Below are 25,302 nucleotides of genomic sequence, written 5' to 3'. Positions count from 1 at the left end.
CTCAAGACAAGACTCTTCTTGAACAAGGGTGATGAATGAAAGGCCACACGTAACTATCGCGAAGAGAAAAGGAGATAGAAAATGGAGAAGTCAGAACAAAGGGGCAGGAAGAAAAAGCAGAGAAACAAAAGTGGTCCTCCGGCTGGGTGAAAAGAGCCGCCTCCAGGGTTATCTCGGTCCTCTCCCGCCATCTAGTGGCCCCAATTTGCTACTGCCGCAACCGGGTTGCTGTGGATGTCCTGCGGGAGACATACTTTGGAATCTCACCACCTCCCAGTCAGAAGAGGAGACTTATTCTCCAACACAAAGGGTAACCTGAGCCCTTTCCGCACGGAAGAGTTTGTTTTGATTTGAAATACTGAGCAATTAAAGAACAGATGTGTGTCTTGCTCAAACTGCAGGCCAAAGGAAGTTGAGCTTGGAAATTCCCCAGCCCCCAGCAAGTTCTTTAAAAGGGTTCATGTGTGTAACTCACGATTAAGATCTCTGTCAGGATAGGCTAGCTCTTCACTACTAAAGACTATTTGTCACTTCCGTTTTCTGACACTATCCAGAAAGAACGCTCTTTTCCAGTTTTTTCCTGCTCAGTTTCCAAGAGAAGCTGGCAGGGTGGGCATATGTCACCAAGATCTACTGGCCTGCATCTACTCCCTGGGGTAGCTTCTAACAATTAGCTTTCTGTGAACAAAACAGTTTCTGGGGCATCTTCTCCTGCCCCTGGACATACCTCCACTGTCAATAAATACTTCCAGTTCCCAATGATCAAATTGAATTCAGTATGCACTGGTTAATATTTAAAGGGAGAACACTCCCAAAGAAGCGACTGAAGTGTTAGAAATAAAATCTACGCACGCATGGTTAGACTTCTAGACGTGAACATTTACCCTGATCGATTATTCCTGCCAATGTCAAAAGCTCTCATGTATGTTATACTGTAAAAGATAACAAAAAGTAAATATATCTACACTTCCACATACATAAAAAGCAGCCTTCTTTCTCCTAGACTCCTGTCTTCTTTCTGGGTCACTAGACTTACATAGTTGTCTGACTGAGTAGGTACAGAAGCAGCCCAGGGAAGTTTGGACACTTGCTTTATAGCTCATCTGATGGAACTGTAGGGCCACTGCCCATTGTGAGGTTTGTAGTGCTTTCTCTTTATGGGCTCTATTGGAAGGGCTGGGGACTGACGACCTAGAGATATTTCTTCAAATGTCCTACTTGACGCATAGGTGTGTTCTGGGACCAAATCCCTGGGGAGGTGGCTCACCTTGACCTTTGAGGCCAGCATGAGGTCAGCCTGGGTCAGTCACAGGAACACAGGATGACTCTATCCTTCCTGCCACCATAGACCTGATTCTCTCCCTTAGGCTAGGGAGGCAAAGGAGAGGTGCACCACGCAGGCCCAGTGAACAGGGAGAGCAACAACTTGGAGGGAGTTGAGGGGTGTCCCTGTGGAGATGTAGCTTCACTGTGCTGTGTAGCCTTGGGGATTCCATCTTTCTTCCCATTTATTCATCCTGAGCCCAACCTTAAAACATTATCTTCTAAGGGCAAAGAAAGGTATTTATCTTGGAATAAGTGATATGGCATCCTTGAGGAGGAGTTGTAAGCACCCCCTTTTAATCAATGATTTGTATTAACAAAAGCTGATTAGATTTACTGTAGTGTCTAATCGGGCCCTTTGCAAATCCAACTTCTAAAATTTTATCTCCAAAAGTCAAGGATGGCTGAGTTAGGAGGATTGCCACAAGTTTGAGGCTAGCACACAAGGGGTTCCAAACCCACATGAATAAGACTAAAAGGAAGGAAGGAAAGAAAGAAGGAAGGAAGGAGGGAAGGAAGGAAGGAAGGAAAAGGGAAGGGGAGGGAAGGAAGGAAAGAAAGAGTAAAAATAAACTAAATTCTAGTCAAATAGGTGCTAATAGATCTGCTCTTGCTTAATCCTTGAAATAAGTCAAGATGACTCCTCTTACCATCCTCCCAGGTGCCCCCAATCAGTTTTGAAATCAATATTATTGGTTAATAATATTGGTTAAGAGCACTGGCTGCTCTTCCAGAGGACCTGACTTCAGTTCCCAGCACCCACATGGCAGCTCACAACTGTCTGTAACTCCTGTTCCAGTGGATCTGATACCCTCACAGCAATGCGCTCTCCCTCCCTCCCTCTCTCTCTCTCTCTCTCTCTCTCTCTCTCTCTCTCTCTCTCACACACACACACACACACACACACACACACACGCACGCACACGCACGCACACACACACACACACACACACACACACACACATTACATAAATTATTTTTAGAAGGTCAACTTGGAAAAAGCCAGAAATGGGGGTACATGCCTTTAATCCCAGCACTCTGGAGGCAGAGGCGGGTGGGTGTCGGTGAGTTAGAGGCCAGCCCTGTCTACAAAGCAATTTCTAGGACAGCCAGGGCAGTTATAGAGAGAAATCTTGTCTTGAAAAACAAAAAACGAAACCACAAAACAACGAATCAATATTCTCAAAGGTTGAGAAAACAGCTCAGTCACGTGATCGCTACACAAACATGAAAACCCGTGTTCCAATCCCTACCACCTACACCAAAAGCTGGGTACTGCAGTATGTACCTGTAATTCCAGCGTGGGGATATAGACACATGTGGATCCTTAAAACCCACTAGGCAGCCAGTCTAACTAGCTTGACCTCCTTCTTTTTCCTTTTATTAGATTTTTTTAAATTTACATTTCAAATGTTATTCCCTTTTCAGATTTCCCAGTGATAAGCCCCATTATGCCCTCCCCTCCCCTTCTTCTATAAGGGTGTTCCCCTCCCAAACCACCTCCCTTCCTGCCCCTCCCCCGCATTCCCCTACACTGGGGTGTCCAGCCTTGGCAGGACCAAGGGCTTCTCCTTCCATTGATGTCCAACAAGGCCACCCTCTGCTACATATGCAGTTGGAGCCATGGGTCAGTCCATGTATAGTCTTTCGGTCCCTGGGAGTTCTGGTTGGTTGGCATTGTTGTTCTTATGGGGTTGCAAACCCCTTCAGCTCTTTCAAACCTCAACTTCCAACTCTCTCCCTCTTCCTCTCCCTGTCCCTCTCCCTCTCCCTCTCCCTCCCCCCCCCTCTCTCTCTCTCTCTCACACACACACACACACACACACACACACACACGAGAACACAGTTTTACAATCACAGTGCCCAGCTTTCGAATGGTCAAAGCTGAAGGATGAAGATCTGATGAAGGCAACATTCCAGAAGCTCAAGGGCATAAGACACAGAAAGAGAAGGAGCAAGAAACACGACAGGAAGTAATTGCAAGCAAAGCAGGGTGGTGCCACCTGAGAGCAGCCATCATGGCAGGCTCTGGAAAAGAGCCCAAGTCTATGAGGTTGGATACAGCGCAACTCTATAACTACCGGAAGTGCATTCTCCCACCTCCGCTGGCCAAAGAGGATGTCTTGGATGCTGTTGTTTCTGTTATGCCCACTCTTCTGCACAATCACTGACATACCTCCCTGAAGGTCACTTCTCTTCATCTTCATCTGCGCTACCATCGTCGTCTTTAGAAGTGATCCCAACCTGTATTAACGTGTCCCCATAGACAGACGATCGGCAGTTGCATCATCCAATCGTGGCCACCAGAGTACTCTTCATTCCAGGACTTTTCCTACTGTATGACTTCACCATCCCTAAGTAACTGTGGCTGAGCTTATGGCCACTTCAACCACAGACAGCAGAAGTGATATGGTGCATCTTCCAGGGGAGAAATGACAAAGGGCTCTCCTTGGTAAGGTGGGTAGGAAGCTGGGTCAAGGACGTTTCCAAGAGGGTGAACCACTTTGCTTCATCTTTGCTGGGGTGTCACCTCCACTGCAAGATGTTACCTGTGTAAGAAGTACCAAAGGCGGAGGCTGTCGCTCAGCAGGACATGCTTGCACAGCACGTGTGAGACTACCCGCTCAGCCCCAGCACCGCAAAACAGACAGAGAGACAAAAATATCAGCAGTCCAGTGAAGATTCTTAGGGAGCAATTCACCATACTTCACGTGACATCTATTAGATGATGCCTTCAAACTCCAAATACAAAGACATGAAGAGTAGAACTATTCTGAATCCTTGTTGTGCCCAGACACTTTTCAGTGCATAAAGGATAAGGGACTAACAAGGGACTCAGCTTCTACTGTGTGCCAGCCAGCAAGACTGACTTATTCACTAGACACCAGACCTAAGGCCCACAAAACTTTCAGGATTTACAAAAATAGTTCAATATCAACTCTCAAGCTGAATTTTATGCCTTAATGCATTCTTCTTTAGAACAACATTCTCACAAAAGAGAACATAGTCAATTATCATTTACATTTTGAGAGCTAAGAGCGTTTATTTAATGTGGTTTATGGGGGAAATAACGTAGTTATCTTTGGTCACCTGCTGAAGAAACTAAGAAGAGCATACTTGTTTGTTTGTTTGTTTGTTTGTTTGTTTGTTTGTTTGTTTTGCTCTCTCGGTATCTAGAGCTCATGGGACATTTGACACATCCCAGATGGGTCTTTTCTGTTCAGCACTTCCACAGTTTGGAGTCTAGATGGCCCCCTTGCTCTGAAGTTGGGTGCTCGAAGTGCCCTATTTCCAGCAGATTGTTGGGCCGCTCCAGGATGCCTCCTGTGGAGTAGGCCAGGTTACTTTTAGATGGGGACTCATTCTGTGACACAGCTGGAGGTAGGTCTGGGATTCTTCATGGCTGCCATCCTTTTAAACTCCTACTTCCCGAGGGAAATCTATGGAAAGTAAAACCCGTCCATTTAAGAATCTATTTGAATTATTGAGCACGTAGGCATGAAAAATTTAAATGTCTAGGAAAATAAATAGGGCACATAAAAAAGATTTTATTGAGTTTCTCCAAATCAAAACAGAATAGTAAATAACTGCTTTGTAAAGAGCATTGTAGGAAGTCTCTGCCATTGTTAGGAGAGTTCTTGGGTCCCTCCACAGCCACGGATGCAGAAGCTTAGGGGCTAACTAGAAAGAAAATATACTACTCCCTTCAATGATTTCCTACATAGAGAGATGGCTTATTAAATCTTTTAGTGGCACAAGTGAATTTTCCATTTTCAGAATTCTTAGCCCAGATCAGCTGTTCATGAAGCACAGACCTACTTAGAAGCATTTGGTTGTTTTCTTTAGCTGAAAATGCTATATACTATTTATGATGCCATACCCTTCCAATTATGATGTAATATGTTTACACTGATGACCTCATATCCTGGCAGTTATGACATCACATTCTTCTGATTATGATGTCATCCCTCTGATGGTGTCATAGCCTCCCAACTAGGATGTCATAGTCTTCAAATTATGATGTCATCTCATTCTATTTATGATGTCATAGCTTTCCAATGCAAATAAAAGTGGATGAATCAAGTACATTTAAAACCCATGCTTGTCACTCTTGGAAGAAGAGGGTGACTCTAGTTCTGCTTTTTTATGTTCTTTTGTCTGCAGACTCTAGCCTCTCCCCCTGCCTTTCTCTCTCAACCACTTTGAAAAGGATTTGTTTCCATTGCACCAAATTCTAAGTCCACATAAATAATAGATGTCCTTCTACTATGTGAGCTACCAGAGAGGCTTGAAGATTCTTGTGTGCACGGTAACAAAGATGGCAGTGCCAAACAGTGCCAGAGCCATGATCCCCTAGAGTTCCCTCAGGTGGGGGTGGGGGGCTCAAACTTGATCAAGACATCCTCAGGTACTCACTTGGGTGCCCATCAGTTGAATGGCTAGAGAAACCTGGCACATATGCCCAATGGAATTTTATGGAGCTGCAATAAAACCCCAAATCAGGCAAACAGGTACAACTGGAAGTCATTCTATTAAATGAAAAGGCAGACTCAGAAAGGTAAATGCTGCATGTTATTCTCTCATACATAGAATTTAGATTTAAACTTATATGCGTGTGAGAATGTATGTGTCTATGTGGAAGTAGATTATGTAGAAAGCAGATCATGAGAGGGGAGGAAGAGATCTTGAGGGCAGTCGGTCAGAGTGATGGCATCTACATAGCAATAAGCCATCAGGATCAACGTGTGAAAGGAGGGCAGTGGGGAGGGGAAACAATGAGAGCAAACCATAGCGATGTCATGGGGAAACCCACCACTTTGTATACTAAGAAAGTGTAACGCACATAAACATGCTCAGGTAAGGCAGGTGATGGCGGCACACACCTTTATTCCCAGCACTCAGAAGGCAGAGGCAGGTAGATCTCCGTGAGTTCCAGGCTGGCCTGGTCTACACAGCGAGTTCCAGGATAGCCAGTGTTACAGAGAAACCCTGTCTCTACAACCATACCAAAACAAAACCACAGGTTCAGGCGAGAGGCTTAAACTCTTCCTCCAAGTGATAAATGCATGTTTATATGAATAAATATAAAACCCGACGATGACGGTGATGATGATGATGATGATGATGATGATGATGATGATGATGATGATGATGATGATGTAGCTCTGAGGCTCAAAACTGGAACCTTGTACATACTAGGAAAATGCTCTACTACTGAGCCCAAACTCAAAATTCATTTTTAAAGTTTATTAGCATACAGAATAGATTTCAGTATAACACTTTTATATACATGTCATTGGACCTTGAGTTCAAAATTCTTACAGAAACATCTTCATTGAATGCACAGGAAGGGCACTCAGGTAATGGGGGCAGACACATTGTTGGAAACCTTTAGATAATTTTATTTGGGGTGGGACCTCCAGGTAAGAAACGTGGATGAACTAACAGCACCTGATATGTGCCAATCCCGTTCTAAACTTGTCTTCTGCATGAACTTAACCCTACATGAATCCTATCGAGGAAAGATCATTGTTAATCTCTTTTAAGAGAAGGAAATTGAGGCTTTAAAGGGTTAAACAACTTGCCAAAAGTTACAGAAAGGGGATCATAAAGGAGGAGGAAGAGATTTTAAGGGAGGTGGGAACTAGAGTATAGAATACACCGGATGAGAAAGCAGGAAGGGTGACTTCAGGGGAAGAGAGGAGCAGGAACGGAGGAGAGGGGAGGGGAGCGGACAGGAGGGAAGGGGGTTGGGCAGAAGGGTACTTGTGAGGAGCATGCACAAGTAGAGGTTGATCTAACTCCAACCTAGTTTTTTTCAGACCCACTTCCACCATTGGCGCTGTCTTGCTTTCTAAGTTTCCAAAATGTTGCAGATTCTGTGCATAGTCGGCTTTGACCTCATCACCCTCCAGCACCTAACAGTTCGGAAGTGCCCGCGATGGCTCTCTGGTGACTGCTAGTTAACGCTCAGGCTAGGAGGAGGGAGAACAGAGGTAAAGCTCTCTTCCCCCAGCTCTCAACCAGTATCTCCCCAGAGATGATGGAGGAAAAACAAGCTTCCGATGGGCCTGAGAGCTTTGCTGCCTCTCAGAGGACCCAGTAGTTGAGTTGACATAGCAACCTGGACTTTAGCGTCCCATGTGGTCAGTGTCTCCTTCCTTTCTCACCTCATCAGTGCCACAGCGGTACTTCCTGTGGTCTCCTCCCAAACAACGCTTGCACTTAAAGAGTTTTACCTTGAGGGTTAGGTCTGCAGACTCACTCCAGCCAGAGGCGTGAATTTCATAAACTGAAAACTTGCGAATGCTAAATGAATCACTGAGGCCTATAGAATTGTCTTAGAACGTATTGCTAATTGGAATAACAGGCGAATCCATCTGCAAGAAATATCAAGCCTATCAGCTGATTTTCCACATGTTTATTTATTTTTGTCAGCACACACTAATTGTACAGTGGTGGGCTTCCTAAAGATATTTTAATTTCAGTATATAATGTGTTTTATTAGAGGAAAGAATTTATCTCTAAACTCTATGGCTTAGTCAGTTGGGAAAATTGCTTAATATAACTTCTTTGGCCTTGGGTACAGCTTTTGAAAATATTGCATGCTGTGTAACTGTATTAAGGGTCCAAATTACTCTCCAGGTCTAATATGAAAGGTAAGAGTACAAATTAATAGACTATTGAAAACACACAGCTATATACACATATTCCATTAGACTTTTCTCCAATATATTGACTCTAGAAAAGCTTTTCTTACGAGCTATGTTATGATGTCTAATTGTAATTTTTTGTCTTAAATATGTCTTAGCATCTTCATTTTCTTTTTGACCACTTGACTGCTCTCCTAGCTTGGTCCTTGTTCCTCCATTTATTTTCTATGAGAAACTACATCAAGGAAAATTAATCATAATCTCTGAGACTTGAGTTGAGCTATATATCAAAATTACATTGTGAAGCACAGAGAGGCAAGATGTTCTGAAGAGACTGCGTGGGAGACAGGGTGCTCCTAGCACTGGTCCTTCACGCATCTCTCTTGGTTAGATCTGCCAGTTAAACTGAGCTCCCAGAGATCCAGCATAAGGCAACTTTGTTTCCATATGGCTTCCCCTTGTAACTCTTCCCGCTTGGTGAAATCCTTGTCCCCATAGAAGTCCCAATAAAGTCTGTTGCCTTCTGGGGACTCTCTGTATAAAAAGTGCTTTTACAAATGTTAAAAACAAAATCCTCCACAGTGACAGCTAAGCTCCAAGCTTCACTTGAGGCAATATTTTCCCCTCCACCAATGCTGAGCTTTGTTGGACAAAAAGGTGTGAATGACTACATTCAGCGGACTATAAGGGTTCTGAGCAAGGAAGGAGTGAAGTTTGAGATCTAAATGATCATTTTGGCCCAGGATTGTGCCCCTGACAGCAGGACCTCATTGTAGTGTGATTGGGTCCTTTTTAAAAAACAAAAACATAAACAAAAAACAAGTTCTGTTCATAGGTCCATCTTGGTGACAACACAAGTTGAAATGATGCACTAACTAATTTGAATGTCTTTTCTTTTTTCTTGGATATTTTATGTATTAATATTTCAAATGTATCCTCTTCCCCGCCCCTCCCCCTGCTTCTATGAAGATGCTCCCAATCCCACCCACCCACTCCCACCTCAATGCCCTGGCATTCCCCTACACTGGGGAAATGAGCCTTCACAGGACCAAGGGCTTCTATTGATGCTGGACAATGACATCCTCTGCTACATATGAGGCTGGAGCCAGGGGCCCCTCCATGTGTACTCTTTGGTGTGGTTTAGTTCCTCAGAACACTGGGGGGTCTGGTTGGCTGATATTGTTGTTTTTCCTATGGGGTTGCAAACACCTTCAGCTCCTTCAGTCCTTTCTCAACTCCTCCAATGGGGTCCCTTGCTCAGTTCGATGGTTAGCTGCAAGCATCCTCATCTGTATCAGTAAGGCTCAGGCAGAGCCTCTCAAGAGGCATCCATATCAGGCTTATGTCAGCAAGCACTTCTTGGCACCCGCAATAGTGACTGGGTTTGGTAGTTATATGTATATGGGCTGGATCCCCAGGTGGGGCAGTCTCTGGATGGCCTTTCCTTCTATCTCTGCTCCAAACTGTGTCTCTGTATTTCCTATTAATATTTTTGTTCCCCCTTCTAAGAAGGACTGAAGCATCCACATTTTTGTCGTCTCTCTTCTTCTTCTTTTTTTTCTTCTTTTTTTCGGAGATGGGGACTGAACCCAGGGCCTTGCGCTTGCTAGGCAAGCTCTGTACCACTGAGCTAAATCCCCAACCCCTTGTCCTTCTTCTTGAGCTTCATGTGGTGTGTGGATTATATTTTGGGTAATCCAAGCTTTTGAGCTAATATCCACTTATTAGTGAGTACATAACATGTGATTTGATCTTAGCCGTTCTGACTGGTGTGAGGTGGAATCTCAGGGTTGTTTTGATTTGCAATTCCCTGATGACCAAGGACATTGAATATTTCTTTAGATGCTTCTCAGCCATTTGGCATTCCTTGGTTGAGAATTTTTTGTTTAGCTCTGTACCTCATTTTAAAATAGGACTATATGTTTCTCTGACTTCCTGAGTCTAACTTCTTAAGTTCGTTTTATATATTACATATTAGCCATAGAGATTGGATATAGAATTGATAAAGATCTCTTCCCAATCTGTTGGTTGCCATTTTGTCCTATTGAGAGTGTCTTTTGCCTTACAGAAGCTTTGTGATTTTATGAGGTCCCGTTTGTCGATTCTTGATCTTAGAGCATAAGCCATTGGTGTTCTGTTCAGGAAAATTTCCCCTGTGCCTGTGTTCAAAGTGCTTTGTGGCTTCCCTTGAGTTTTTCTGACTCCAGTAGGGCAGTTTCCCCTGATGATGACAGTGCAGCACCTTCTGGTCTTAAGCCTTCTCTCGGGCTACCTATGGCTGAGTTTCTTTGCCCTGGATTCACATTATATTTTGTGGGAACACCTTTGAGATGAAAAGGTGTTTTTATAACATTCACAACTAGATCCTGGGAATCATCACTGGCCACAGGAAGACAGTGTCAGCCTGCATTTATTCCCATGGTTCAAGAAAAGAACATGGGTGAGAATGGGATGACAGAGTTGTTAGAGTAGAATGGGGGAAATGTGAGCCAACGTTGGGAGTGACTCTAAACCCTCATGCTGTGCCTGACAGAAAGGAAACGACAGTATGCTTCTCTCTGTTCTACAGAGCCAGAAGAGTCCTGGCAAGCAGGGATGTCAGTCATTGCCGCAAAGGACACTGCCAATCCAGTGCCTCCTACAGGTATGGAGAACCCCTAGTACTCTGCGGGAAAATAAAATTCAGCAAGAAATCAAACAGGTGATAGATGACAAACGGTTGAAATATCTGCATTAGGAAGCAGGCACATGGGTATGTGCACACACGCACAGTAAGATGTCCGTTGTGGGGGGCAGAAACCATTGCAGTGGTTTCCAAGGACAATTTCAAGATAGTAATAGAGTTCACGTTTTATTACTTTAAAGCATCTTTTAGTAAATGAGGGCTACTAGGATGGGCTAGGAACATGAAGAGTGTTTGTCTTAAGGAGTCATTTGTTGTGTGAATAGCAAAAGGGCTTAAGAGGCAGTCTTAGAAGCTAGCGGTTCAAGCTGACAGCCCCCCATGTCCCTACTCTTATGGAATAATATCTCTAAAGCATTCCTTAATACTTAAAAAGGGAGGCATAACTATTAAAATGAAGAAACAACATGATAACAATGTGCAGATAGTACCATCATGTAACAATGGTATTTCAAATCATCAGGTGAGGTGACCAGGTACTTATGTGAAACAAAATATACACTGGAATATTTCCTGAAAATCAGTGAGAATATATTTGGAAGAGAGAAATAGTGAGAGCCTCTCATCTGCAATGTTAACAAGAGACAGGAATCCAAGAACACATGAAGAATATCATAAGACTTAGTTGTGGTTCATAAAAAATAGGGATCTGTGATAGTACAGATAGAAAAATTAATACTGTAAAGATGCCAACTAAACTTATAGGTTTAATGTAATCTAATCCAAACATGTGGTATTTTTAAATTGACCATGGGAAGATAAAACTTAGATGGAGCCAAAAAGAATAAGTAAATAAACATCTCAAAAAAGAGAGTTAAAGATCGGCCTTACTGGGAATTAACTTAAAGTCCACAGGAGAGGAAAGAGTATTACTAAATTTCCAGGAACAAAATCAAATTAGATATTTCCCAAAAGGTAGGACATTAAAGACTAAATGAGATCAAATCAGCAAAACTCAATAGGTGGGAGAGATGGGGATCTCTGTGGTGCCTTTGTAGAGAAGGGCATTCCAACTTGAAGGAAATGAAAGAAAACACAAAGGGAAAACTGAGGAGATCTGATTTACTGGAAAATCTGAAGCATCTGCAAGGGGGGAAAAGTAAACTTCAAATCAGACCAAAACTTAGGAAGAGAAAATTGTCCAAACAAAAGAGGAGAGGGGTTTGCATCTGGATAAAGGGACTTAGAATCCACACATCTCCCCAGAAAACAAGAGAGTGTGAGCAGAAAAGTGAAGAGTCCTCAGTGGGCCTTTATTAGTAATTCTATTTCTAGCCATCTAGCCTAAAAATTCACCAAGGTGCACAAAAAGCAAATTTATTATTTATGACAGGAGGTCACTCGAAATAGCCTTTCTCTCCCGCTGGAGGGGAAGACCTAATAATCACACTCACATGTAACAGAGGACACTGCTGAAGTGGTGCTTCTCGAGAATAACCAGCCACGTGCAAAACTCACTAAACGTGTGTGGGAAAGGCGAAGTACAACATGAATGTCCTTATGTGTATGAATGTATGTACTGCATATGTGCTTACACGTGTACATACAGATAAACATGTAACACTGGAAGGGAATACTTTCAAACATTAGCAGTGGATTAGTAACAAATGGGAATGCTTTTCCCTTCATTTTCTTCTTAAATTATTAAGTCTAATTTAAGTTGGCCCAGGAAGTAAACACACACTATTTCAGTTACTTTAAAAGGTATGCATATATCTTATGATTATTAACCTAAGCAAGAACAAAAAAGTTGGATGGCTCGCACTTCCAAATTTCAAAATTTACCACAAAAGTGCAGTAATCGAGAAAAATGTGGTGCTGCTTCTGTATATGGAAACATGTCAGTGGAATAGGGTTGAAAGTTCAGAGTTCAGTAATGAAATACATATAAATGTGCCCTTGTTGACATATATGTTTATATGGTGGGTTGAATCGGAATGACGTGTTTGAAACCTTGGCCCATAGGGAGTAGCACTCTTAGGAGGTGTGGCCTTGTTAGAGAAACTGTGTCCCTATAGGGGGGCATGCTTTGAGGTCTCCTGTGCTCAAGCTCCATCCAGTGTGGAGCACCGTCCGCTTTTGCTGCCTGTTATCAGGATGTAGACCTCTCAGCTCCTTCTCCAGCGCCATGCTTCCATGGTGTATACCATATGATACTGGACTGAACCTCTGAAATGGTAAGCCTGCCCCCAGTTAAATGTTTTCCTTCATAAGAGTTGCCTTGGTATATAAATTACAATTTATAGTAGATATACATGGTCAATGTACAAAAGTTTTCTCTAAGCAGATCAAATGATGTCCCAAAAGCAAGCACTAAGTCTGTAAAACTCAGACGGAAACAACTGTGACATAACTTGATGTTAGGGGCCAATTTCTTTATTTTTTATTTTATTTAGTGTATGGCCTGTATGTCTGTGCCATGTGCATGCCTGCTGCCCATGAAGGCCAAGAGAAGGTGACAAAAACCTCTCAAAGACCAAAAGAGGGTGTCAGATACCCTAGAAGTAGATTTCAAATAGTTGTGAGTTGCCATGTGGGTGCTGGGAATTAAACCCAGGTCCTCTGGAAAAATACCCAATATTCTTAACCACTAAGCTAGTTCTCAAGTCCAGGCAACAATTTCTGCTATGGGTCATCAATAGCACAAGTATTAAAGCAGCGAGCAGGCCAGGTTGGCTGCCCAGGTTCCAATCTTCTATTAAGAGAGTGAGAAGACAGCTCATGGAATGGTGGCTGACAGTATGTGCTACAGAATATAGAGAGAGCTTTCAGAAGTTAAGAATAAAGCAAAGAACCCCACCCAAAGCAAGACCAGCAGAGCTGTGGAGGTGCTCAGTCAGCTGACACAGGGACCTGACCCCCTTCTGCTTCCCAAACCCATGTTTTACAAAGCTAAGCTTGGTGGTGCACACTTTAATTGCCAATACCAGGGAAGCAGAGACAGGTGTGTCTCTGGGGCTTGCCGGCCAGGTTCAGGGTGAGACCCTGTCTTAAAAACCAAATCAAGCAGACCTAAGAACTAACACCCGAGGTTCACTTCTTACACGTAAATGCACATATATGTACCCCCACCCACCCACTTGCTTACCCACACAAACACAAAACTAGCTGATAATTAAAATAAGCCTTCCTCCGAAAAAAGAAAGGGTACATGCATAAATAAAGATGCACAGGGATGACAAAATAACAATAGTAATAATTTATTATATGCTATATAATAATAACAACAATAATAAAGTATTTTCTACCCACTAGAATGCCTGTTACCACCATTAGTAGAGGTGAGTTGTTGAAATCCTTATATGTATGTTCACAGCAGGAATGAAGAATTGTGCAGTAATTTGGGGGGGAGTGGAATGCCAGTTTTTCAAAAGTCAGGATTTACAATATTAACTACCCCATTGCTTTGTCCCTTGACCTATACCAAATATAACCACAAACACCTACCAATAGAAAGTGTGCACGTGAATGTTTGTGGCAGTATTATTTGAAGTAGCCAGAGTGGAAACATAAATGTCTACTACAATTCGTAACAGTAGCAAAACTACAGGTAGGAAGTAGCAACCAAATAATGTTATGGGCAGTGAGGGTCACCACAACAGGAGGAACTGTACTGAAGGGTTGTAGCATTGGGAAGGTTGAGGACCACTGTGCTAAGGGAAAGAAGCCAGGCACGAAGAGCCAGCTATTTGTAATAACGTATCAAAAACTGCTAAGAGAAAGTGGTGCTCGGGGGATAGAGAAATGAAGAAATGGAAGGGTTCCAGGCTTCCTTGAACAGTAAGAGAAAGACCCTGGAGTTAAGTGGGGTGTAACCAACCCATCTCATGTATTCCAAGACAGCTGTAAATGTGAAGCACAGTACTAAGAACTTAAAATGTTATGTGATATTTTGTGAATTTTTTTGTTTGTAATTCTATTGTGCAATTTTCAGTCATAAACTTTGAAAATGACAATAATGTTTCACGGTGTCACTCAATAAACATACGTTTGCTTTGTCTGTTTGTATGCGTTTGTGGTTCTAATTTTACAGTACAACGAGGCTTCAACTGTGTGAGGGTCCAAGCGCAAACAGCTAAATTAACACTCTTGGATGCTGTGACACCCTAACTCATGCACACTTTGACAAATAACTAAGAAAGTTCACTGCCTTTCAAATGTTTGTAACAGAATTTAAAGATAAAACCTGGCTTATGGATTTAGTGTTTTACTGGATTTAACCACTCAGTGAGTTAAACATCTCTTTTTAAGGTGAACTCAATGTATCAACATATTTCAAATTCCAACAGCGTTTTCAATGAAGCTGAAACTATGTGATGCTCAAATGAAGGAAAGCATTTATGCTTTTCCACACACCGCCAAAATACAGTCCTGGCGACAGTGAAAACGCACACCCTTGCTTCCTGGCTTGATGCAAGAACTAGAGAATAGCTTTCAAGACTTCTTAGAAAATAAGTGGGTTGTTTTTTTGTTGTTGTTGTTGTTTGTTTTTTGTTTTGTTTTTGGTTTTTGGTTTTTTTTGTTTTGTTTTGTTTTGTTTGGTGTGTTTGTGATTACATTTCACCAGGTGTAAATAGGTTACTGCTATTTTCCACATGGAAAGGCATGCAGCTGCAACCTGACATCGACTTACCGGGGAAACGGATCTCATCTTTACTCTACCGTCATAGGCCTGTTTTTCCAGAGAGAAACACCCCTCGAGTTGAAATCATGCTTCACCCCTGTCATCTCTCTGGCAGCTCCTACATTTGCGAGCAACTATTTTCAAGGACGAAGCACACCAAGAGTGAAACCGCAAAATACCTAATGAGATGTAGCAGGTGTGCATCTGAAGCCAGGGCTAGCTCGAAAGGGGCTGCCTGTATGTGGGATACAGTCTAGCTGGGCTGCCTTGTCTGGCCTCAGTGGAGAAGCAGCGCCTAAGCCCTGCAGAGACGTTTGATGCATAGACCTGCAGAGGTGGTGGGGGAGATGCAGCGAGTCCCCACCCGTTCAGAGGAGAAGGAGAGAGGGATGGGGAAAGGGTTGTTGGATGGGATGACCAGGAGGAGGTGCAGTGAGCAGAATGTAAAGTGAATGAATAAAAATAAAGTTAAAAAAAGAAAAGGAAAGAAAGACCTGGTGAGTGAACATCATGGGAACCGAGAACTCCAGCTCCCTCTGTCAAGCCAGACTCCCAAGTTCTAGTACTTAGAAATGTTTAATATTATTAGTGATATGATTTAGAGACATGTTAGGTGGTTTTAAAGATTTGTTTCTATTTTTAAAATGTATATTCGTGCGTGTGCATGTATACACGTGTCTGCCATGTGTGTGTAAATATGGAATTGAGAGGAGGGTGTCAGGCTTCCTGATCTGGAGCTACGGGAGGTTGTGAGGCACCTGCTATAGCTGCTAGGAACCGCACTGTGTCTTCTGGAATCTCAGTACTTGCTATTAACTGCTCAACCACTTCTCCAGCCCTTCCTAAGTGATAAAAGACTCTCACGACAGGATACCCTATAACTAGGATTATCGTACTGAAGATTATATTTCATCTATCTGTACTGGTGGATATCGTAAAAATCATGGCCAAACATCGTGTCATCGGCTTTATCTTGTTACTTGTGTTAGTAGCGTTTGTGTGTTCCTTTTTGTCCAATGAGATCCCGAGATGCCAATAGGTTGGACAACCCTGGCTGTAGGCTTATGACTATTCCCAGAAAACATCAAATTATACCCATCAATGATTAAACAGTTAATTCCATGTCACGTGGATTTTATTTCCATCAGATTTTTACATTATTCAACATATGCTTCGCACTAAATGCAAATCAAGTATGTGTCTGGCTCAGATACTCCACGTGACCCAGTTCTGTAAAATCTGGACACATGCTGAGCTCTTAGCCCTTTACTTTTGTCGTTCAGCCTATTTCTCTAGGAGGTTGTACTTCCGAGTTTTTACAGGGTTCAAATGGGCACCACACCCAGCCACAATGCCTGTGCATACATGTGCATGCACATACAACCTCACAGCTTACAAAACAGAAACTCAGAGAAAGGCTTTATAAGAAAAAAGAAGTGTTTAGTTAGGAAATAATCTCATAAGATGCTATGCTTTTAATGTGGTTGGAAGTTACTGAGATACGAACCAGTGGAGACTACAGTTGATCAGGCCATGGTAAGTTTTTTTGTTTTTTGGGTTTTTTTGTTTATTGTTTTTTGGGGATTTTTGTTGTTGTTGAGTTTTTTTTTTTTTGTTTTTTTTTGGGGGGGTTGTCTTTTTGGGGTTTTATTTTGTATAAGGATTGTGGACTTTGGGGCAATAGGGAGCTAGCAGGCAGGTTTAGGAGAGAAGTGTTCACATCACAATGCATCTTAGGAAAGGGTCTGTTGGCAATGCATCGGAAAAACCTACACACGTATTCTCAGCCAATGGGTCTGATAGGAGCTGGCTGAAACACTGCAGGCAATAGGTTTCAAGAATCTAAAGAGTAAAAGAGGAGGCTAGTTCCTCCCTCTTCCAGAGACAGCCACATCTCGTGTAGTGCAAACCTTGTCCTGTAGACCAGACAGTGAATGTCGGTGAGAAATGGATTTGGCCATATTGGTTGCCTGGTTACCAGGGCTGCCTTCTCTGCATCTGACAAAGTGGAGATTGTTGCCACCAACGACTCCTTCAATGACCTCAACTACATGGTCTACATGTTCCAGTATGACTCTACCCATGGCAAATTCAATGGCAGTCAAGACTGAGAATGGGAAACTTGCCATCAACGGGAAGCCCATTGCCATCTTCCAGGAGTGAGATCCCGCTAACATCAAATGGGGTGATGCTGGTGCTGAGTATGTCGTGGAGTCTACTCATGTCTTCACCACCATGGAGAAGGCTGGGGCTCACTTGAAGGGTGGGGGCAAAAGGATCATCATCTCAGTCCTTTTGGTCAATGCCCCATGTTTATGATGGGTGTGAACCATGAGAAATATGACAACTCCCTCAAGACTGTCATCAATGCATCCTGCACCACTAACTGTTTAGTCCCCCTGGCCAAGGTCATCCATGACAACTTTGGCATCGTGGAAGGGCTCATGACCACAGTCCATGCCATCATTGCCACTCAGAAGATTGTGGATGGCCCCTCTGAAAAGGTATGGTTTGATGGCCATGGGGCAGCCTGGAACATCATCCCTGCATCCACTGGTGCTGCCAAGGCTGTGGGCAAGGTCATCCCAGAGCTGAACCAGAAGCTCACTGGCATGGCCTTCTGTGTTCCTACCCCCAATGTATCTGTTGTGGATCTGACATAAATGCTGCCCGGAGAAACTGCCAAGTATAATGACACCAAAATGTGGAAAAGCAGGCAACTAAGGACCCACTAAAGGGCATCCTGGGCTACACTGAGGACCATGTCATCTCCTGTGACTTCAAAAGAAACTCTTACTCTTCCACCTTTGATACTGGGGCTGGCATTGCTCTCAATGACAACTTTGTAAAGCTCATTTCTTGGCATGACAATGAATATGGCTACAGCAACATGGTGGTGAACCTCATGACCTACATGGCCTCCAAGGAGTAAGAAACCCTGGACCACCCACCCCAGCCCTGCCAGGATACTGAGAGAAAGAGAGAGGCCCTCAGTTGCTGGGGAGTCTCCATCCCAACTCAGCCCCCAACACTGAGCATCTCCCTCACAATTTCCATCTCAGATCCCCCACAGTAACAGGAGGGGCCTAGGGAACCCTCCCTGTTCTCTTGAATACCATCAATAAAGTTTGCTGCACTATCACACCCCCCCCAAAAAAGAAAGGAAGGCATTTAAGGCAAAGGCCAAAGCATACACAGTAAGGCACAGAGGAGATAAATGGCTGCTGAGGGGATTCTGTTGTTGAAATCAACAACCTTACAACTTGTCATGTCTGGTCTTTCTGAAAAGGGGTTTGGCACGGTGAGGAAGCTACACTTTGGTTGTCATATAACAAGGATTATGTTCTGCAGCAATCACAGATCAATGAATTACACAAAGCAAACTCACCCAAATACATATGCCAGTCAATAACAATCTACTGTGAAAATCACTCAGATGTAAACCTGTGATGCAGAGAACAGAATCTTATTCAACAAAATGTCCTTCATACCCAGTAAAGTTTCTGACATAAAGTAAGCTGTCAAATTATATTTGTAAAATGAACAATTAATCTTATTTCTCAAAAGCAATGGAGTAGAGTCTTGTTGGCACAGAAAAACTCCCTCTCTCTATCCCTCCCTCCCTCCCTCTCCCTCCCCCTCCCTCCCCCTCCCTCCCCCTCCCTCCCCCTCCCTCCCCCTCCCTCCCCCTCCCTCCCCCTCCCTCCCCCTCCCTCCCCCTCCCTTTCTCTCTCTCTTTTCCTTCTTCCCTCCCTTACTCCTTCCCTCCTTCTCTCTATGCGAGAGAGAATATGAAATCAAATATATGTCTGGGCTCAGATCTTTCCTGTGTTGCACTCTTTAAAATCTTAACATATTATTAAGCTTTTAGTCCTTTATTTGTGTCTTTTAGTCTATTTCTACTTCTATTGATCTTTTGCTTCTCTTTTCATGTCTTCTCCTTTATCCATATTCTTTCTCTATTAATTGTCATGGAGAGATCCCAAGCCTTATGATCCATTTCAGTTCTAACAGTGAATGATAGGACTGATTCCCAGGCAAGGGAACCTGATAGGTTCATTGTAGACTAGATAATCAGCTATCGCTTGAGGAAGAAAGACACATAGTGATGTGTATGACTAATCTGTATGGACAAGGGTAAAACAAAAAAGACAATAATGGGCCAACAAAAGGTGACTAATGTCTCTGTATAAAGCTGTAAGTCAAATACCTAGATGTAGTTGAGAATCTGGGGCCAATATATTGTACAGAATAGCTATGGATTTGGAATCATAGATATGCTTGCAGTAACTGGTTTAGATGAGACAACCTAAGGAGAACATAGAGATTAACATATGCAGATGATGGTACTCAAGTGTTACATATTACTTTTTCTGGGATAAAATTGAGCAAATGCCTACTCATCCCAGGTCATGAATGACAGACCAAAGTCATAACTGTAGACAAGCCTAGCTTAGAGAGCCAGGGATCTTATTGAGGGTCTTTAAAAAAACTTATGTTAGGATTTACTTAGCAGGGGTGAGTCTTAGATGGTTCCATCACTGGAAAACTTCGCATGCTAGAGTCTGTGAGAAGCCCACAAAAGCTGTATCACTGGGCTCTGCACAATTTGCAGGCATGTAAACCACCACCAAGACTCTTCCACCTGAACAATTGCTTACTACTTCAGTAACCTCACGGAGATCCTGGAGAACCTTCTAAACTCCATGAATTTCCTGGGTCTAATAAATAAGTTCCTTGGGCAGTTAATGAGCTTCCCTCCTTCTCCAGTAGAATATTTCAATCTTAAAGAACCATTTATGCAGCCCCAAGTTACAGAAATAGAGAGGGATAAAACTTATGAATTAGGAAAATAACTGTCAGGAAGATATGAAAACTATCAAGAGAGAATTCATAGATTTTTAAGAAAGGGGAGAATATTTAAGAAATAAAAATATAATATAATTTAGCTCTGTTGCCCTTAGTTACTCCCCAGAGGTGGAAGCTAAGTCCTTATTGCTGAAGACACCACACACTTCAGACAAAGAAGCCCCTGAGCTAGATATGACCTGGATGCCTCCTCAATGAGGGTTAGCTTTGAAGGTACCAGAAGGTACAATGCAAAGTTCCCAAGGAGGGAAGCAACCGACAGTCCTACACAGGGATGACAGCTATTAACACAGCAACAATCATCGTGGCACTGTAACCCTAAGTTACAATGTTGCAATAGTAGCACGCATTCCTTTGTGGTAAACAACAGCTCTCTAATTGGACTTAAGACCCATACAAGAAGGAAATCATACCTGGTACTGAAAACCTAGCCAACTACACAGACCTAGTAAAGTCATGGATCTTGGAGGAAATCCTACATAACTGCCACTTTACTAAACCAACACAATTCCTAACTGCACTCTAAATATTTTTCTTATATCCACAGATGAAGTGTAGTCCTCACCTCTCATCAAAGAAGCATCTCTTTTCAACAAATGAGAGACTAACAGAAAAAAACATGACCAATCAAAATGCAGAGTTGTGGAGACACTAAGTCCCAGTGGATACATTTATAAAAGAACTCCTGAACTTAAGTCTCAGGGAACGTTGTGAAAGAGGGTGTCAAAGGATTGTAAGAGGCAGAGGATGAGGGTGTTGGCTGTGATATCATGTCTCCTAGTAATGTCATGAGGGATACCCATGCAGTCTGACCATGTGACTGCCTAGACTGAGCTGAACAAGGACACCTGTAGATATGTCAAAATGAAGGAAGGAAGTCTGTGAGACCTCAACTCTACACAAGGAGCTACAGGCAACTGAGGAATGTTGAGAGTGGGAGCAACAGTCTTCTCCCAGGGAAGAGCACACAAATGATCAATACCAAATGATCAGCCCTGAAAATACGCATACATGTAATAATACACAGAGAAGATTGTACTTATGTATTCAGAAATAAATACATATATATATGTATATAACAAAATTAATGGAGAAAAGACTATGGATTTGAAAGAGAGCACAAATGGGTATATGGGAGGATTTGGAGGGAGGAAAGGAAATGGAGAAATAATGAGATTATAGTTCAAAAATAAAAGAAATACAAAAGTCTTAATTTTACAATGATTTATTCATTTCACAAGCCCAAGAGTTAACGTAAAAATCATGCACGGTGTTTCTGGATGCCAGTCACATATTTACCAATCCTTTTAATGGTATCATTTGGGAATACAATGGAAAAATGAGTGCTGAATGAAGTTCCAATGGAAAGGTATTCTGTAGTCAGTGTGAAAGGTAAGAGGATTGTTGGGTAAATTGAAACAAACCACCTGTTGGAGGATAGAGAGCAGGGTAGTCATGCTCTCATTTTGATTATAAGAGGATAATTTAGAAACTGACTGACACCTGTGATTTCTAGCCCAACTTAAATCCCTATCAATGGGATAAGAGTTGGTAATACATATGTGTAATCACTTTCCAGGGTGTTCTAATGTTATCCAGAACTACCCATCAGTTAACATACTAGGAATATTGATTTACACCTTAAATAGACTCAGTGTCAGAGTCCAAAATACCCGAATCTGTGTATTATTTGGGTATACACCCAGGAATGGTGTAGCTGGGTCCTCAGGTAGTACTATGTCCAATTTTCTGAGGAATCTCCAGACTGATTTTCAGAGTAGTTTTATAGACTGAAAGTCGAAGTTCTGTTCTTAGAAAATAGTAACTCATGTTTTAACAGAAGAAAGTTTGCCTAATACCTTGCTACTGTCTCTGAGTCCCTGTCCTAGGGATTTCAGTATCCCCACAATACTGCATAGTCATGAGTCATTGGTCTGCAAGGATAGTGAAGATATACAGTGGTTTAAAAGGAAGCTGTATTCTTATCACCCTGTACAAAGCTTAAATCCAAGTGGATCAAGGACCTCCACATCAAACCAGATACACTCAAACTAATAGAAGAAAAAGTGGGGAACAATCTCAATCACATGGGCATTGGGGAAATTTTCCTGAACAAAACACCAATGGCTTATGCTCTAAGATCAAGAATTGACAAATGTGACCTCATAAAACTGCAAAGCTTCTGGTAGGCAAGGGACACTGACGTTAGGACAAAATGGCAATCAACAGATTGGGAAAAGATCTTTACCAATCCTACATCTGACAGAGGGCTAATATCAAAAATATACAAAGAGCTCAGGAAGTTAGCCTTCAGAGAACCAAATGACCCTATTTAAAAATGGGGTACAAAACTAAACAAAGAATTCTCAGCTGAGGAATATCAAATGGCTGAGAAGCACCTAAAGAAATGTTCAACATCCTTAGTCATCAGGGAAATGCAAATCAAAACAACCCTGAGATTCCACCTCACATCAGTCAGAATGGCTAAGATTAAAAAACTCAGGTGACAGTAGATGCTGGCGAGGATGTGGAGAAAGAGGAACATTTCTTTATTGTTGGTGGTATTGCAAGCTGGTACAACCACTCTGGAAATCAGTCTGGAGGTTCCTCAGAAAATTGGACACAGTACTACCTGAGGATCTCACTATACCTCTCCTGGGCATATGCCCAAATGATGCTCCAAGATATAACAAAAAACACATGCTCCACTATGTTCATAGCAGCCTTATTTATAATAACCTGAAGCTGTAACAAACCCAGATGTCCCTCAATAGAGGAATGGATACAGAAATTATGGTACATCTACACAATGGAGTACTACTCAGCTATCAAAAACAATGACTTCATGAAATTAATAGGCAAATGGCTGGAACTAGAAAATGTCATCCTGAGTGAGGTAAATCAATCACAAAAAAACCCACACATGGTATGCATTCACTGATATGTGGATATTAGCCCAGAAGCTCGAATTACCCAAGATACAATCCACCGACCACATGAAGTTCAAGAAGAAAGACGACCAAAGTGCAGATGCTTCAGTCCTTCTGCAAAGAGGGAATAAAAATATTCATAGAAGGAGATATGGAGACAAAGTTTGAAGCAGAGACTGAAGGAATGACCATTCATAGCCTGCCCCACCTGGGTATACAGCTCATATATATATATATATATATATATATATACATATATATATATATATATATATATATACATATCAAAAGTAGGCAATATTGATGAAACCAAGTAGTGCATGCTGACAGGAGCCTGATATAGCTGTCTCCTGAGAGGCTCTGCCAGAGCCTGACAAATTCAGAGGCGAATGCTAGCAGCAAACCATTGAACTGAGAACAGGGTCCCCGTTGGAAGAGTTAGAGAAAGGACTGAAGGAGCTGAAGGGATTTGCAACCCCATAAGAACAACAATACCAACCAAGCAGAGCTTCCAGGGACTAAACCACTACCCAAAGACTATACATGGATTGACCCAGGGCTCCAGCTGCATATGTAGCAGAGGATGGCCTTGTTGGGCACCAAAGGGAGGACAAGCCCTTGGTCCTGCCAAGGCTGGACACCCCAGTGTAGGGAAATGTCAGGGTGAAAAAGGGGGATGGTTGAGGAGGGGGAACACCCTCATAGAAGAAGAGGGAAGGGGATGGGATAGAGAGGGCTTATGGCCAGGAAACTGGGAAAGGGAATAACGTTTGAAATGTAAATTTAAAAAAATTCAATTTTTAAGAAAAGGAAGCTGTAAAGGTGCCACACATTTACATAAAATTAGTTGCACAAGGAAGTAAATAAAACCTTAGTTCTCTAAATCTGAAAGACTTGGAGTTATGTAGACTGTCTTTTTCCTCAGTGTCTCTATAACTGTTGTTTAACCCCTGAACTCACCCTTGTCTAAAAGTCTCAGTTTAGTCTAAATAAACCAGTGTGCTGGAAAAACATCTCAATACCTAGTAATAAAGTGAACCATGAATGTCTCTTTACAACTGAGTCAAGTGACTTTTCCACCACAGAACAGACTAAATGACTAATCACTGGACCACTGGAAGGTTTAGATGTATCTCTTAATGCATAATCCTTTTTGATAGGAGTAAAAGCTGGATGTCAAGGGATACTTGAGGGAGAAACCACGGTTTGAACTAGGCTCTACATCAATAGCCCCAAATAATTTCATCAAATCGCAGAACAGCCTAGGACCATTTCATCTGGCACCTCACTGTGCACGCATTAACTAGCTGCCAATCATCTCCTAAAGGCACTCAGGCTTGTTGGAAAAGAACAAACAGGTCTAAGATAATAGAAATGTACCGTAGACGCTGGGAAGACCATTACCCGTCCCACCCCTGGGACAAGTAACAGAAGATCAGCAAGTAGATCTAGCAAGGTATCAGTGGGCCAGATAAGTCCAGAAAAGAGGGCTTCAGCCAATATAAGATTAAGTACATACATCTCCTGTGTGTGCCGTATGTGAATACCTGCAAACACAGAAAAGTCAAGAGCCATGAGAGGTGAAGCCATGAAGGCAGTGATGAGAATATGGGGCTCCCATGAGATATTTAGACTCTATACTGTAGTGAAGATAAGTTGGTTCTAGAGCCTAGAAGACTCTTGAAACCAGTGGTTCTCAACCTTCCTAATGCTGTGACCCTTTAACACAGTTCCCTGTGTTGTGGTGACCCCCAATCATTGCCACTTTGTAACCGTAATTTTGCTACTGTTATGAATCGTAATGTGAACATCTGTGTTTTCTGATGGTCTTAGGTGACCCCTGTGAAAATCATTTACTGTTCCCAAAGAGCTTCAGCCCACAGGCTGAGAACCATTACCTTAAACAGACCTGGAAACAGGCAGAATGACTGGGGTTTTTGTTTTGCTTTTGTGACTTGGTCTCACTATGTAGCATTAGCTGGCCTTCAACTCATTATGTAGACCAGGATTGCTCTAAATTCTTAGAAATTGGCCTGCTGTTCTTTTTAATTTTTTAAAAATTTTCAAACATTTAAGTATTGCACAGTGATTTTTGTGATATGTACGGTAAGGAGTGGGCAAATAGGATGGGTTTCTCATACCTAGAGCAAGAAAAGTGACTCCAGCGTGTCATCTTATGGTCAGCGATGGGAAACACACCCTTAGCTGTCTTATAGATCA

General features: G+C 42.4%; 1 protein-coding gene across 1 annotated transcript in view; it reads left to right on the top strand.

Annotated features, from left to right (window-relative positions):
* Nucleotides 1-21,368, top strand: part of LOC148005892 (uncharacterized) — a 37,760-nt gene extending 16,392 nt beyond the window's left edge. Inside the window, exons 4-5 of the mRNA XM_087551829.1 lie at nt 10,546-10,620; nt 20,700-21,368. Coding sequence (XP_087407955.1) covers nt 10,546-10,620; nt 20,700-20,807 — 183 coding nt within the window. The 3' untranslated portion in view covers nt 20,808-21,368. The remainder of the gene's footprint in view (nt 1-10,545; nt 10,621-20,699) is intronic.
* The last annotated feature ends 3,934 nt before the right edge of the window (nt 21,369-25,302 follow it).

Source organism: Rattus norvegicus, chromosome 5, assembly GCF_021556685.1.
Source record: "Rattus norvegicus strain SHRSP/BbbUtx chromosome 5, alternate assembly SHRSP_T2T, whole genome shotgun sequence".
In the NCBI taxonomy this organism is placed as follows: Eukaryota; Metazoa; Chordata; class Mammalia; order Rodentia; family Muridae; genus Rattus; species Rattus norvegicus.
Note: the sequence above shows the minus strand (reverse complement) of the source record. Positions and strands in the feature narration are given on the sequence as shown.